General features: G+C 36.6%; 1 protein-coding gene across 10 annotated transcripts in view; it reads right to left on the reverse strand.

Annotated features, from left to right (window-relative positions):
• phf21ab (PHD finger protein 21Ab) overlaps positions 1-14,878 on the reverse strand; it is a 26,383-nt gene extending 11,505 nt beyond the window's left edge. For 4 of the 10 annotated variants that reach the window (XM_058766709.1, XM_058766702.1, XM_058766711.1 and 1 more), the window contains exons 1-8: positions 12,376-12,609; positions 9,078-9,120; positions 8,416-8,518; positions 6,700-6,732; positions 6,420-6,485; positions 3,100-3,267; positions 1,829-2,083; positions 1,384-1,476 (exon numbers count right to left, since the gene is read on the reverse strand). In XM_058766709.1, coding sequence (XP_058622692.1) covers positions 1,384-1,476; positions 1,829-2,083; positions 3,100-3,267; positions 6,420-6,485; positions 6,700-6,732; positions 8,416-8,472 — 672 coding nt within the window. In that variant the 5' untranslated portion in view covers positions 8,473-8,518; positions 9,078-9,120; positions 12,376-12,609. Of the gene's footprint in view, positions 1-1,383; positions 1,477-1,828; positions 2,084-3,099; positions 3,268-6,419; positions 6,486-6,699; positions 7,068-8,415; positions 8,519-9,077; positions 9,121-11,889; positions 12,227-12,258; positions 12,355-12,375; positions 12,610-14,778 lie in introns of those variants that run through there. The other 6 variants (XM_058766704.1, XM_058766706.1, XM_058766707.1 and 3 more) reach the window with 6 other exon arrangements.
• Between the last annotated feature and the right edge of the window lie 609 nt (positions 14,879-15,487).

Consider the following 15,487-nt stretch of genomic DNA (forward strand, 5'->3'; position numbering starts at 1 on the left):
TAAAGAAATAGGAATCGAAGTTTAGCACAACTCGCCAGAACTAAGCAATGGGGCATGTTGAGCTCGGGTTGTTGTTTCTGCAGCTTGCTCAGGTTGTTATTATTTGAATAATTTATTTTACAAAGAATAGGTTACAAACGATGACAAAGACTGTTCCATAATTCCTATTAAACTCAAAAGATATTTAAAAAAAAAAATAAGAAAAAAAATCCCATACCGTCACAGCCCTAGTTCTGTGTGAATGGCCTCTAACAGAGCAATCGCACCAGAGTTCATTTTAATCAAACCAACCATGACAAGTGTGAACACACCCTAAGTCAAAGAAGTTTGGAACGATATAAGGGTAAGTAAATGTCGGGTTCAAGTGGATTCATCTGAGCTCGCTTTAGCATTACATAGCTTTTTGAGGTAAAAGGTGATATATACTGTCAGTCTTTAAGGGGGGTGGGGGGTTAATGACAGGGTCAGCCAAAGCAATATAGAAGAACAAAAGCAGAAATAAAAGCTGCAACTGAAGCAATAGCATTGTTACAAAGGAACAAACAGCAACACGCTGTCTTACTCTGAAACACCGTGTCTACACCAGACATAATTAACGAACATACAGAAGTTAGTTCAATTTTTATACCAATGGACTTCTGGTGAGTTATTCACCCAAATGTTGAAACAACTGTTAATCGAAGGGGTCATGCACCTCAAGTTGTTGAGTGGTGGCACTTATGGGTCACTTCCAGTATAGACACGGTGCTTAAGGGAGCTTACACACTAGATAAAGCTGCGATGGAGCATTTGACAGACAGGAATGCTTTTAGAGAGTATAGACAGAATCAGGCCAGTTTAAAATAGGCATCTGTTGACCAATGAAAATACAGTCCACTGTACTACTGCTCTAGGTCAGAGTGCAAAGCAACAGTTCTAGGACGCATGACTGAGCATCACTTTCGCAAACCTTTTTTTAACAACACAATATCCCCAACCGATATCAACAGACTTGTAACATTTCTAACAGAGCGTAAAATCTAGTGTGTAAGCACCCTAAAGCAAAGAGAAAAAAAATGTGAGCAGACAGTATCACAGCAACAGCCAGTACTGGGAAGGAGAAGGTGAGTGTCAGTTTTACTATGAGGCAAAAAGCAGAATTTGGGTCTCTAGGTGTGGAACAGTGATGTCTTGACGTTCGGGTGACTGTTCGAGCGATTTTAGTTCCCATGTTAAAAACTCTTTCAAGGTGAGAAGTTTAAAAATATCTTGAATCAGAATGTCTCTGTAAACAAAGGCTTTACAGACACAAGGCCTCTGAAAGTAGGTTGTGTGTCCCTCTGGTGGCGTCAGTGTGGAACTGCACATACATAGGGGGAGGGGGCAGGTCTAACAGAGACGCACCTGTGGCTGAAAGGTGGGTCGAGGCGTCAATCTAGGAGGAGGGACAAACTGGGGAACTTTGATAGGCTGGGCAGAGGTGGTGGTGGCCTGCACCTGTGACAAAACCAGCCGTTTATTGGGCACTCAGCAGGTGAAATGGAGAAATTCACAACATTTAGAGGAAATGATCCTCTATCTGGTTATATCACAGAAGTATGTCACCATACACCCCAGCCAAGCACATCATTGTCAGAAAGGAAGTCATTTCAAATCTTCATACTAACTGGAGACATAAACATCCTGTTCTAAACACATCAAAGCCAAGTGGGTCTGACTATGACTAGTCTACAGCAAGCTATGCAAAAACACAGACTGGCATTTCTACTTAAATTTAACATTGTTATATTTAAGATACATGGAGACACTAAGTGAAGAGGAAGAATCTTTAGCAGCGATTCACACTCACAACAATAACATTCTTGGACACAATCCGTGTGCCGGCATCTGTGTCCTGATGGGGTAGCTTGCTGGCCACCTGAAGGTTGATTGGTGTGCTCTGGGAGTCGGAATTGGCGCCGGGTCTCGGGGGGTTGCTGATGGCAGTGACCATGGCGACTGTGGGGCGTTGTGTTGCCATGGAAGCAGGCATGGTGGAGGTGGCAGCTTTCAGCACGAGAGGTAGAGTCTTTGCAGTTATGACCGGCGTCACGGTGAGAGTCTTCTAGTCGAGGAGGAGGTAGGTTGATTGAGGGAAGCAGTGAATGAGGGTGAGGAGACACAAAAGATGTTGAAGTGCTATTGACTTGATTTTTCTGCTGTTATTGTGTACGATTTATCAGTGCATATAAGAAAAAATGGTCTGTCCTTGCCTTTCATTAAAATTTAATAACCTGAAATGACCTTTTTTCAATTGATATTACCAAGACAGCAAGTGCTGTTAGATAATGTTAACCAATCACAAATGAGCTATTGAGACATTGTTTAAACAAAGTCACATTGCAGGTTTGGCTCCATTCTTGTATGTAACGCTCAAATGTCATCAATTAATATTAATAATCGATTAAAGGCGATTAAATTCATCTAAAAATAAAAATATTAAATGAATATATAATGAATTCAAATAATGAATATAAAATGAATTTAGTCCTAATCCATAATTTTTTTCTGTTGAATATTCAGTTTCTCTTAGAAATGTGCCACATCACAAAAACAGGTTGCAAATGCCACTACATGTGGATTTTATTTATATTAATATATCAATAGTTTATCAATTCTATGAAAAATAGTCAATTCTATTGTATTTTAAATAGCAACACATTCACTCTAGTTGGCCTTCCCTCATCACAGAAAAAAAAAATACAATAGAAGTTAAAAACAGAGAGGCTGAGATTGTAGATTATTGGCCATATAAAAGCAATAACACTCTTATAAGATTCTAAGGTCACTCTGCGCATATTTTTCACAAACTCAAAGCTTATTTCAGGGACAAAGATTTGTGTGTTTGCAATTATAGAGTGTGCCTTTAGAATGGAGCCCTGCGGATGAGTCAGGGCAATTGTTTTTCCAATAAACCTTTTGGGTAAACTAGATAATCGGCTAATTTTGTGCTGCGGTACAGGAATCGAATTCACATCTCACCAGTGTTAAGTAAATATTCCGCTGTAAATCACCTCCGAGTATAGTGCTGTTCTACACATTTTGTCTAGAAACTGTGGTGTTCGGGGTGTGAAGCGGTACCTGTGGCGCCCCCTGGTTGTGTGGAGGCCCTGTGGGCGGCTGTGAAGGGGGACAGGCGGGCGTCAGCAGCACAGTTTTACCGTCTGCGGTTGCTGGGAGCGTCTGTGGCTTCAAGTCAGGCTCCTGTTTCACCAGCAACTCCTTCCTCAACTGCTCCACCACTTTTTTCTGAGAGAGGGAGAGAAATTACCAGGAAATCATACATCCATTCACAGTCACATTTTGAGGAAATGGTGATTACAGAAAAACAATTTTTTCTGAAACACACATACGCACTTTTTCCAAGAAATAAAAATGAAAAGACCACTCCCCCATCTCGTCTTTTCAATGTTCTGTTTATATCTGGCCACAGCGGTTTCTAATAATAGATTATTAGTCACCAAATTCCCTGGTTTTCTTTGTTCTGGGTGTGAAGCTAAGCCGTGGCTTTTATTCAGTTAGTCTTAAAAGACCCTTCAGGTGCGAGACCATCTTAACAACACTGGAAATGCTTTTATAAAGGCCCACTGAGCGCTGAGCACACACACATACATGCAGAGAAAAACGTGATTGAAATTCATCTCACACACTCTGCTGCCTCAGAGTCCTCTGGAGCCAAAGCGCACCTCTGAGAGTGCAAACACACACACATTCCTCAACAAAGCCCTTGCGCTAAGCACAACATCAAATGAAAGTCTCTTCCTCAAATGAATTTTGACAAAACTATTTCTCTCTTTAAGCGGATGATCAATCACATAGTAGCGGCTTTAGACTCACAAGCAGAAAGTTTACATACGCAACAGACCACCGTGCCAGCTGAGAGCCTCACATCGAGGCTAAAATCACATAAATATAAATTCATGAAGCGGAAAGTTATATAGAATTCATATGAATGGAACTGAGATTTAAAAAGGCAGACAAACCATATTCACAGCCGACAGGATTGAAAAAGCGTGTGAGTAAGAATCAACCTTACTACCCGAGAAAACTGAAAATTCCCTATTGTAATACGCATACTATTTTTAATGGATATTAAAAATATAATGAACAGTATCATTGAAATAATATTATAGTTTATTATTAATATTTTGAAGTTTTTATTTCTATATTGTTTTGTTTTAATTTTAGTTGTAGTTATTTTAAATAATTTTATTTTGTGTTTTTGTGCTGAAATAAAAAGGTTTTTATATCTAATTTCAGTTAACATTTATTTCAAATAATGAAAATGTTCTTATGCTGTTCATTTGTTTCGGTTAACTATAATACAGTGTAATATAGTGACTTACATACAGTATATATAATCAATAGTTAATCAAATATCACGCAAAGAATGCCAATTTTCTCCAAATATCAGCACTATATATATATATATATATATATATACACACACATAAATGTTTTGACTGAAAAAAACACAGTATGAGTTCAAAAGTCTGAGACTGAATTACATCTTTTAAATCAAATGAAATGTATATTATATTACATATACACACATTATAAGGTGAAATGTTAACTAGACTGGTTTGGTGAGAGAACTGAATTAGCATTCACTGTACTGTTTCATCATCTTGTGCTCTAATCCTTGTCTGGATTGACTAAGGCTACACACACATACAATATTTGCCCTCCACATTTGAATAGAATTTAAAAAAATAAAATAAAAAATCAAATCATGTGTACTTACACTGATCTATTCTTTCTCTCTCTCTCTCTCTCTCTCTCTCTCTCTCTCTCTCTCTCAGGATAAAAGCTCCAAGCTAAGCCAACGATCTGTGAGTCAGTAAACTGGGACAATTCTTTGATGAAACTAACTGGAGAATTTCAAGAGTAGGAAGAGAGATAGAAAGTGAAACATTGCCCCAAAACAGCTGTGCTAAAAATCTAGACTTTTCAAGAAGCGACTGAATAAGTGCAATCTCAAACTCTCTGACAATCTGGAGTGTTTCCACCTCTCAGCAGGAGACGAGACAAGCCCCAACACACACATCAAACACACGCGCTACACACAGCAGGCTGCATGTATTACTCTTCTGCCACAGACCCAGGCCTGTCCTGCTGGCTGCTCTTTTCTCAACAGCAAAACAATTAAATATATCAGTTTTTGCTTATTTCCACTATCATAAAATTCTCACAAGATCCACCGGCCATTTCAGGAAATCAATAAGACCAATTTGAAGCAAACAAATCAAAAATCGCTTCAGTAAACACAAACTGACCTGGACACACAAATGTGCTGAAACATGCTGGTGTTTTTGTGGTGTTGCTTGAAATGAAAATCTAACAGGGTTATTATCATTTACTAAAACCATTTAAAACATTCTGGAATGAAACTAAATAAAAAGATTGAATTGAAAGTAATAGATTAAATCCTTTCAGTGAATCTGAACAACAAAAGCACTAAAATTACTAACTGGAAATAAATAAACACTAAAACTGAGAAAGAATAAATAAAACCCAAAGAGCAATATTAAAAAAAAAAAAAAAGGACAAGCGCTATATATATATATATATATATATATATATATATATATATATATATATATATATATATATATATATATATATATATATATAGAGAGAGAGAGAGAGAGAGAGATTTATGAATACATAAGCTTTCCATTGATGTATGGTTTGTTAGGATAGGACAATATTTGGCCGAGATACAACTATTTGAAAATCTGGAATATGAGGGTGCAAAAAATCTAAATATTGAGAAAATTGCCTTTAAAGTTGTCCAAATGAAGTTCTTAGCAATCCATATTACTAATCAAAAATTAAGTTAATATATTTACAGTAGTAAATTTACAAAATATCTTCATGGAACATGATCTTTACTTAATATCCTAATGATTTTTGGCATAAAAGAAAAATCAATAATTTTGACCCATACAATGTATTTTTGGCTACTGCTACAAATATACCCCAGCGACTTAAGACTGGTTTTGTGGTCCAGGGTCACATATATATTCAACATCACAAAATCAAAACAAAGAAAAACGCTTGAAATCAAAAGTTCAGAAATTATCATATTTTACTAAACAAAACTGCATCTCCCATCAACCTCTTTGTCAGCAACAGCAGGATAAAATCATAAATTGTACATTAAGAGCATATCGTTTGCGCTTCATTCTGAAGCATTAGTTCATGGCTTTAAGTAAATGAGCCAAATGAAGTCATGCAGTGTCTTTTTTTTTTAAACCCCAATATCACACAACCAACCTTTGCTCACTGATGCATTTGTAGGCAAACAAGCATTTTACTCATGTGTTTCACTATTCAAAAACATTCGTTTCTGCACCTGAAGCAGTGAATGACATCACAACGACTGTGAAAGTTCTTACCTGTTTCTCACTCAGAGCCGTGATTTTCGCTTGGAGCTCGTGAAGTTGTTTCTTCAGATCTGCGTTCTATGAAAAAAGAGCAAAGTGTAAGAAATCACTTATTTTTGAAACTATGAGATTGTGTCACATCTGAACAAATACCTGGAAACATATACATTCTGAATTGCTGGTGAAACACACCACCGTATAGAAAATATAATACTCAGCCGTCAGTAATGTTAAAGTTCTCAAACAAAGCAGAGGATTATTTCTGAAGAGCAACGTCATAAAGAATATTTACCTGTGGATCCTGCTTCATTTGGGCGACAAGTTTCTATGGCAACAGAAGAGAAGACAAGAATTTGCAGTCAAAACTTATGCCAACAGTTTTGGAGGGAGTTACAGACGTTGTGTGCCATCTACAGGCCACATGTGGAACTACAGTGTATTGCACCTGCCTCACTTTCAAACAAAAGCAGACAGAGCAGCAGGCAGCCTGCCAACGGCTTTCTGTAAGAGTAACTGTCCTCCGGTTAACAACGGTTTGTGGCGACACCATTTAATGTGTTAATTTGGAACAAACATTTTGCATTTGCAATAAACAAGTGTAATTTAAATGAAACTTATCAATTTCAGTTGATGAGTTGATCCACTTGGTATAACATCAATCTTCGAGAGACAGATATATTAAGTGAAAAAGATAGGGGAGAGTAAAATGAGTTCCCCTAATTATATTTCAGGACATCTGCTATTAACTGAAATTAGCATCTATAACATCAGGTAATAGAAATGTCTAATGATAGATAGATAGATAGAAATTTTAAAATCAGTCCCATTCACATTTTTAAACGAGTCAGAAGATATAATGAAACGGTTCGAGAAGTAAAGCTTACTATCACTATTAGTTGAGCCATTAATGTAATATTAAAAATATAATAAATTAAGCATTTAATAATTCATGATTATTCATTAGTATGATTTGTCTTTAGCTCTTTTTTCACTTTGGATAAAAGCATCTGCTTGAATGCATGAATATAAATGTTTTAAAATAAATCAAATTTAACTAATTTCACCTAAAATGTACAGATAAATTAATTTTAAAAAAAGTTTAAAATCTCTCAACCACAATAAGATGTATGCCTTATGAAAAATCCATAAAAGTAAGGCACAATATACTATACTGTGTTAATATGAAGGAATTTTCTGTACAATTGTGTTTTCACAGGTGTTTTGGGGTTTAAGGAAATAAAAAAATAAAAAAAAAAAGGTACTGAAAATTTTCTGACAGGACATCCACAAGGGTACATCTAAGGCCCTTTCCAAATATACAGTTACTCACATGACGAAAATTGTGAGACATTTTGCTCCACTTTAATTTAAAAAAAAAAAAAAAAGGCCAGGAGCGGTTTTATGTTTCTTTAAAGTTTCTGCAGTCCACCAGTAGGCAACGGTGAGTCATGCGAGACCACAAAACAACCCGTTCAGCTGCCCCGGATGAGGCAGAAATCCCACTTCCACCTGCCTGTCAAATATTCCAAGTGATATGAAGACAAAACCAGACGGCGGCACAAAAAAAAAAAACCCCTCCAGTATGTAAAAGAACACCTGCTTGAGATGATTCGTTAAAATTGAAGTAATGGCTTACGCTTTATCTGCCCAGTATGACCCTGATCCTCCTCCTTTTCCTTTCTCTCCGTCCCTCCCTCCCTGTCTTTTTGTCTTTCTCTTACCCCACTCAGACAGCTCGACTAATTTTCTGCCTGCTGGGACACGCCGCCTCTGACTGCGAGGGACAAGAGGAGAAACATATCTTCATTTATCACTAAGCGCAATAGAGGACCTGGAGACCTGTTCTGCTAGACTCCCAAATCATTTGAATCATCCGTAAAACAACGAAGGCGCTTTCCAGCATCGGATTGTGATTTTAGGTCTCATGTACTGAAAGTACAGTGACGCTTCAGCACTGTTTTCCCCACATGATTTAACTGATTAGAGGCCCGTTCACGAGATCTCCTACCTGATGGACTTGTATTTCCACTTTCAGGGCCTCCTGTAATGTTTGCAATTCCATCATTGATCCAGTTCGCCAGAAAGAGAGTCCCAGGAAACTTTCAGCCTGTCTAGAGAAATCAAACAAGAGAGGTTTTACAGACTTTTTTTTCTATTTTATATTTTTAACCTTTATTTTGCGAGATGCTGGGCGGTTGACTTAATCCAATACCACCAGGAGGGGGAACAAGAGTCGGTATCTAACGCAGTTTGAGGGAAAAATGCACTTCTCTAAATCGAGGTGTGATTCATGATGTCTCAGGTGGTAGTAAACAGACACGCTTTATTCAGCTCGTATTCCCAGAGCGGCACACTGCGAGAACCTCTTGGTTAAGTTCAAAAAAGTATTTTGGCCAAACGGGACTAAGAGGAGAAATACAAACTCAATAGAGGGTCTTGTTGAAAAGCAATTTTCTGGGAAAACCGGGGTTGGCGGAGGATAAAAACTTGTGACAATCGAGAAGATGGGCAGGACTGTTGCCCGTCGGACGAAACGCAACAACCTCGATGCTTAGTGTAACAGTGAGCGAAACGGAGGCAGTGTTACAGACATTCATTCACTCTCATTGATTTTGGTGTGCGGCCCTGTGCCAAGAGGACAATTATAACAGAGGCTATTAGAGGACTTACCAGCTGGCACTGAGACTGGTGTTCACGCGCTCTCTCCAACTCCCTGCACAAGATGAAACACACACACACAAACACACAGCCTATTAGATGGGGGAGAGACACTCCAATTCTCTCTCTCTCGCTCTCTCTTATACAGTCTGTGTAAAAAGGGGCAACATTGCAAGCGCAGCATTCAGCGGGCTTCTAATTGCTCATCCCGTCTATGAACCCAACGACAAAAAAGTCCTGCATCCCTGTGCATCTTCACGGACCTAAAAATATCTTCTTCAAAACTCAAGCATCGGATTTGTCCTTTGTGCAGTCCTGCCAAATGGAGTTCTGAGATATTAAGCGAAGCCTGTACTCGCCAGCGATGACATCTGTCATGACCACACGGCAGACGGGTATCTCAGGACCTTCAGCCTACAATGCACAGGAAACGACACCCTCTCAAATCGACAAGTGTATGAGTCACTCCGCTGGTCTTTGATCAAATAAAGTCCATAATAACACGCAACTAAATAGTACGATCACTGGAACTTTAGGAAGAGAACCGTGTCAAGCTTGGGTGCCCATAAAAATCGAGAGCGAAAACTGAAGTGGATTATGGATGTCTTTTAAAAGCACGCTGTCTATATTCATAATATAGTAAATCATCATAAATCTCGAATGTTAACTAGCGAAAAGACAAAAGCTGAGGTGGCTTAGCGGTAACGCAACTCTGCTGCAAACTACCAGAAAAAAATAAAATAAAAATGCACCATATATAAACATTACCAAAAATAAATAAAATAAAAATCACAATCCAAAACCTTTACTAAGTCTCTGTAATAATTTTCGGAAATTTGAAACTTACATTATTATTATTATTATTATTATTAATTATAGTTAACCACGTAAGAATAGTACCATGTAAGAATTAGTAATAATAATAATATCACCATTCAACTCATGAAACTTAGTTTAGAGGCAAATTCCACTGAAATAGCCAGAAAAAATGATCTCATTAGGTATTTTGTCATGGATGCCATAAAAGAGATTTACGTTGAATCATGATGCAGACCGGCTTTTAGAGAGCGTTAGCTAACATCTTAAAAAGGGTGTCTTAAAACCCTGCATATTTAATTTAAAAAGAGGAGAACATTAGCATTTGTATTATGAAAAATTTATATATTCACTTTTGAGTTTACAATTCAAATTAGGCTCTTATTTGCAATAGGAAAGCTATACAGTACAGTAACACAGGACTTTTCTTGTCTCTGTAAAGTTTTCGGTGACCTGTTGAAATGTTCTTTGCAAAACTATACAACCAGCCCAGATCAAAGCTACATTCCAGAATAAAACTTTCAGTTGTGGTTTGCCAAATATATAATGCACCTCGTATTTTAAAAAGGTAAAACAAAGCAATATGAATTACATAAAAGTGAGAATAAGTTGAAACAACATATTACTGTAATCAATCAGGTACATTGTATAACAACATATTGCACCATTTTCATATTCGTTTTTAAATGTAACAACAGACAAACATTGAAATGACTTTAATTCAACTATTAACAACTGATTCATCTGAGTGCGGGGAACAAATATACTTTACTTAAGCAAACTGATATAAGACAGCTAAAAATAGACAAAATGAGGGTAATGTGAATTATTGTCCTTTATAAATAGTATCCAGGCCTGGATGAGGTAACAATATCACAACTACACCTGACAGGACACAAGTTATAGGATTAAAATACTTCCAGTGTCATGTTACATAAGCCAGTACGTTTTGTTTTGCATAATTGCTTGATATTCATCAATGGCATCAACAACAAAACTCCTGTGGATATTTCAATGTAGTTTATGAATATTACAAAGGCATTATATCCATTATGCACATTGGTACGTGGAATCATAAATACCCCAAAGATTTGACAGCCACAGTACAAACATTAAAAGTGAAACTACCTGGATAAGGAAAACAAAACCTAAAGAAAGAGCTCAACGTGTCAGATGAGGGTGTAAACACATTTTAAAGTTTCACAAACGTGAAAGATCAACAACGAGTTCAAAATATAAACATAACGAAAGCAAAACATGAACAGAAAAACAAAGTGGATAAAAAAGTTAATCAATAACAAAGAAAAGAATAAACACTTTACTAAAGTTTGACAAACATCAACAATCAGTTGAAAACTCGAATAAATTTAAACTAAACCAGTGTTGAAAAAGCACCTACATTTCAAAAAAGGTTTTACAAAAAGACCATGTTCCCACATAACATCTCTCAAATTAACTCCAAATGCTTTAATATGCCACCTGCAAAACTATAATAGTGTGCAAAAACAGATAGTTAAGCTGCAGTTTGACCCCAAATTATCCTGAGCTATACACGAAACCGGCCTTCAGTTCTGTACATCTGATCAGGGATGTGCAAATGACAGGAAAAGTTAAGCAGCACTTTGATTAGGCCACTATTATAAACCTCAGGGAAACACGGAAGATGATGCCCAAAGTGTTTACCGACAGCATACTTTCACAAAACAGGGGGAAATACACGTTTGATCCACTACAATATGAAGGTAAAAGCGTTGCGAGTTTCTTTTTCACTCTCTAAAAGAATCTGCTTGTAGTTGGTGCAAGCTAAAACACATCAGCTCCAATAACTCAGCCTCCTCCAACCAAAAAAAAAAAAAAAGAGAGCAACATTAAAAAAAAACACTTTCTAAACAAACACCAAAATCGCAGTGCTTTATAAAGCATCACTTTATCACCCACCCACTACAAGCCCAGGCACTAAAAGCGTTGAAAACTACCAAAATAGGAGTGAATCTTTTTTTTTACAAACCTGCTGCTGGATATAAGGAGCTTTCATATTGTGCTACGGCTAACTCTGCTAAAGCTAACAGGCCAACAGCACAAATTACAGTTAGATGGACTCGACTGAGCCGCAACCACTAATTCAAGCCATGCATGAGCAAAAGATCTTCATTCTACCCTCTTTTATCCCCCCGCTGCCATCGGATACATTGTTTCCACTGAGCTGGAAACAACCGTTGCGGCAACAATGTATCCAGCGAAGTTTAAAATGTTACAAAATAACAAAACGCGCGGAACGTTCGACTCACGCGCTGCACTTAGAAATACACCACTCAACTCCTAGAAATAAGCGGAAATTCTGCTCCAAAATCATCGGGATCCTGACTTCTCTACCTACCCGATCGCGACGGGGTTTGGATTTGGAAAAGCGACGAAGAGTCTCTGAACGATTAAAGTCCAAAAACGAGGCGCATAAAAGTTGCAATAATAAAAAAAGATCCCAAGGTGCACTTACCCTCCTCTACTCACTTGAGCAGTAGTGCCTCTCTCTCTCCCCACAAATTATTTAAATAAATATTTACAAACACTCCGAGATCTCGGTGCGATCCGATCCCTCACATAGCTGTAGTGGTGCTCTGGGCTGAATTTAGCTAGGTTACCGAGCTTATTTTTTGTTTGTTTAATTTTAATTTGTGTGTGTAAAAAAGAGAGAAACTGAGATACAAAACAAGAACTCTTCTTCAATCTCATTCACCACAGCCGCAGCACCCGACGATTCATCCGCGCAGGAAGAGGGAGACGAAGGGGGCAGGAAAAGTAGCCGTCAAAAAGCACAAATACCTCAAACATCCATCCAAACGATTCAGAAACATCGCGATTACTGTAAAAGTGCGCGCGCTTGGTGTAAAAGTGGACGGGAAGTTTCCTCAAAACGTGTTTGGGAAGAGGACTATTTTTTGTGACGGTGCGGCGAATTTATTTCACTTTGCCTAAGGAACAGCGGTAAAGCGTCTCCCATTGCCTAGGGAAAAACCCGGATGTAAACTCGGCGAAACTCATCTGGAGAAGAGAAGTGGCAGTCTAACTCACTCAAACTCATGGATATACACTCACAGACTGCAAAATAAGTTTTTTATTAGCATATTGATTATATATGCATATCGCTATAAACAAACACAAAATAAATGTCTATTTCAAATATACAGTAAATATAACCGGTTAAATTATGCAAACATTATGCATACATTAAAAAGTGCCAGACTGTAATAAAATAAGGAAAAGGTGCTGCTTAAAGCATCTACCAATATGACAGGCTATTTAATAAAAACAATATGACAGAATTTCACCTTTTACATTTATACACTGCACTAGGCCTACAGCTTTGTTTAAAGTCATAAAATAATGAAAGCAAAAAAAATGATTTCATGTGTATTGAACTTCCCCAATATGAATAATTATATAAAATATTGTTTAAAAATTATATTCTACTGCCATTAAAATGTATATTACCTAACCACATGTAGTTTTTTATGACATTTTGTGATGCAAAGGATGACTTGAATTCACATTTTTCTAATATTAATGAGTTTTCACTTTCTGAAATAAACGTTTTTTTGCAAAACATTACATAAAAAAAAAAAACTTATCAGTCCCAGGACTGTAAAAAGTTACTGTAAATGGCCACCGAGGAGTGTCACGTCATAAACTATATATATATATATATATATATATATATAATATAGAAAAAAAATTTGTTTGCCAAATCAAAATCAGTGTAACCAATATTCAGGAAGCCATCTCATGTGAAAACCGTGAAAAGAAAAAAAAAATATATATATATATATATTGTTTTGTTGTGGTCCAAAGGAGAAAACGATTTTTTTAATGATTTTTAACTATCATTTTGGACATCCTTATTTGTGACCCTGGACCACAAAACCAGTCTTAAGTCGCTGGGGTATATTTGTAGCAATAGTCTAAAATACATTGTATGGGTTAAAATGATCCATTTTTATTTTATGCCAAAAATCATTAGGACATTAAGCAAAGATCATATTCCATGAAGATATTTTGTAAATTTCTTACCATAAATATATCAAAACTTAATTTTTGATTAGTAATATGCATTGCTAAGAACTTCATTTGGACAACTTTAAAGGCGATTTTCTCAATATTTAGATTTTTTTGCACCCTCAGATTCCAGATTTTCAAATAGTTGTATCTCAGCCAAATATTGTTGAATCCGAACAAACCATACATCAATGGAAAACTTATTTATTCATTTCAGATGATGTATAAATCTAAATTTTGAAAAATTGACACTTAAGACTGGTTTTGTGGTCCAGGGTCACATTTATCAATGACACTTGTACAAAACATTATTGTTACACGTAAACAGGATCCAGGGAAATGCATTTTATGTATATATATGACTTCCTCAAAAGTACTATTAATTGATAGGATGTGTTTTTTATTTATATCCCCTTGTACACTGAAATATATAATTATGTCACCTATAACTCCTCTTTATGAACATTGTCATCCAAAACATATTTTCAAAGATGCAATGAATATATAAATATACACTTGCTTCCTTGTCATTACTACAGAAATCACAAGAGTAGCTAATCTACATTCAACTAAACGTTGCAGTACTGCGTTTCACAGAACAAATCGTCAGCAAAAGAAGTGACTGCATCCCCCCATCCAGACCACCATGTCTGCCTGACACCACTTCACTCCCCCATAACCTAACATCAAGTCAAAGTAAACGCCGCTGTCATATCCGACTCGATGTGTTTTATAGCTCTTCTTTGATCAAACCGAGCGCACGTGCAGCGCCGCCACGACGCTTTATGTCTGTTAATAGAGTAAGAAATAGATTTACACAATATTCTACGCAAGCGAATGCTCCTACCATGTTATGAAAGAGGTGGCCGCTCCGTTAACCAATGAAATTGTCAGGAGTTAACAGTTTTTTCTGGGCCGCCATGACATATTTTGAGGCTGCTCGGAATAGGCTTTTTTTTTTTTTGCTGAATTTGTGCTGAATCAACACACCGTGAATCAAAAGGATTGCGCTGCGTGGCAGGTGTCTGTAAATGTAGAAGCGGTAGAATTCGCTCTAAATTCTTAAAATGAGCTTTGATATGAACTTAACTCTCAGTTTGGTGCTTCAAACTCGCCATACAATGTGCTGCAACACGCGTTTAAAACTATTGGACGTAAATCTCGCGAGAAATACACAAACATCATCTGTGGATTAGCTTGAGTGGATGAAACAAACGATGTAGAAGACAATATCCCTGGCTAAAATGTAAAGAAAATATAAATTCTATCTTATAAAATATACTATATAACACTATGCAATAATATGGAATTCTAAAAATAACATTAAATATAGTATAATGTAAAATAATATAGCCTAATATAATATCTAAGTCTTTTTTGACATTCATATTTTATATACAAAACATGGTTTATATCTCTAAAATAAATAACCACAAAAGACAATAAATCAGTACCTTTACATTTTAAATAATACCATTTTATTAAAACTACTATGTAAATATAATAACAATATGAAAAAAATCTAACAAAGCCCAGATTGTTGTTTGGCTACAAAA

This window comes from Onychostoma macrolepis, chromosome 25 (genome assembly GCF_012432095.1).
Source record: "Onychostoma macrolepis isolate SWU-2019 chromosome 25, ASM1243209v1, whole genome shotgun sequence".
Classification (NCBI taxonomy): domain Eukaryota; kingdom Metazoa; phylum Chordata; class Actinopteri; order Cypriniformes; family Cyprinidae; genus Onychostoma; species Onychostoma macrolepis.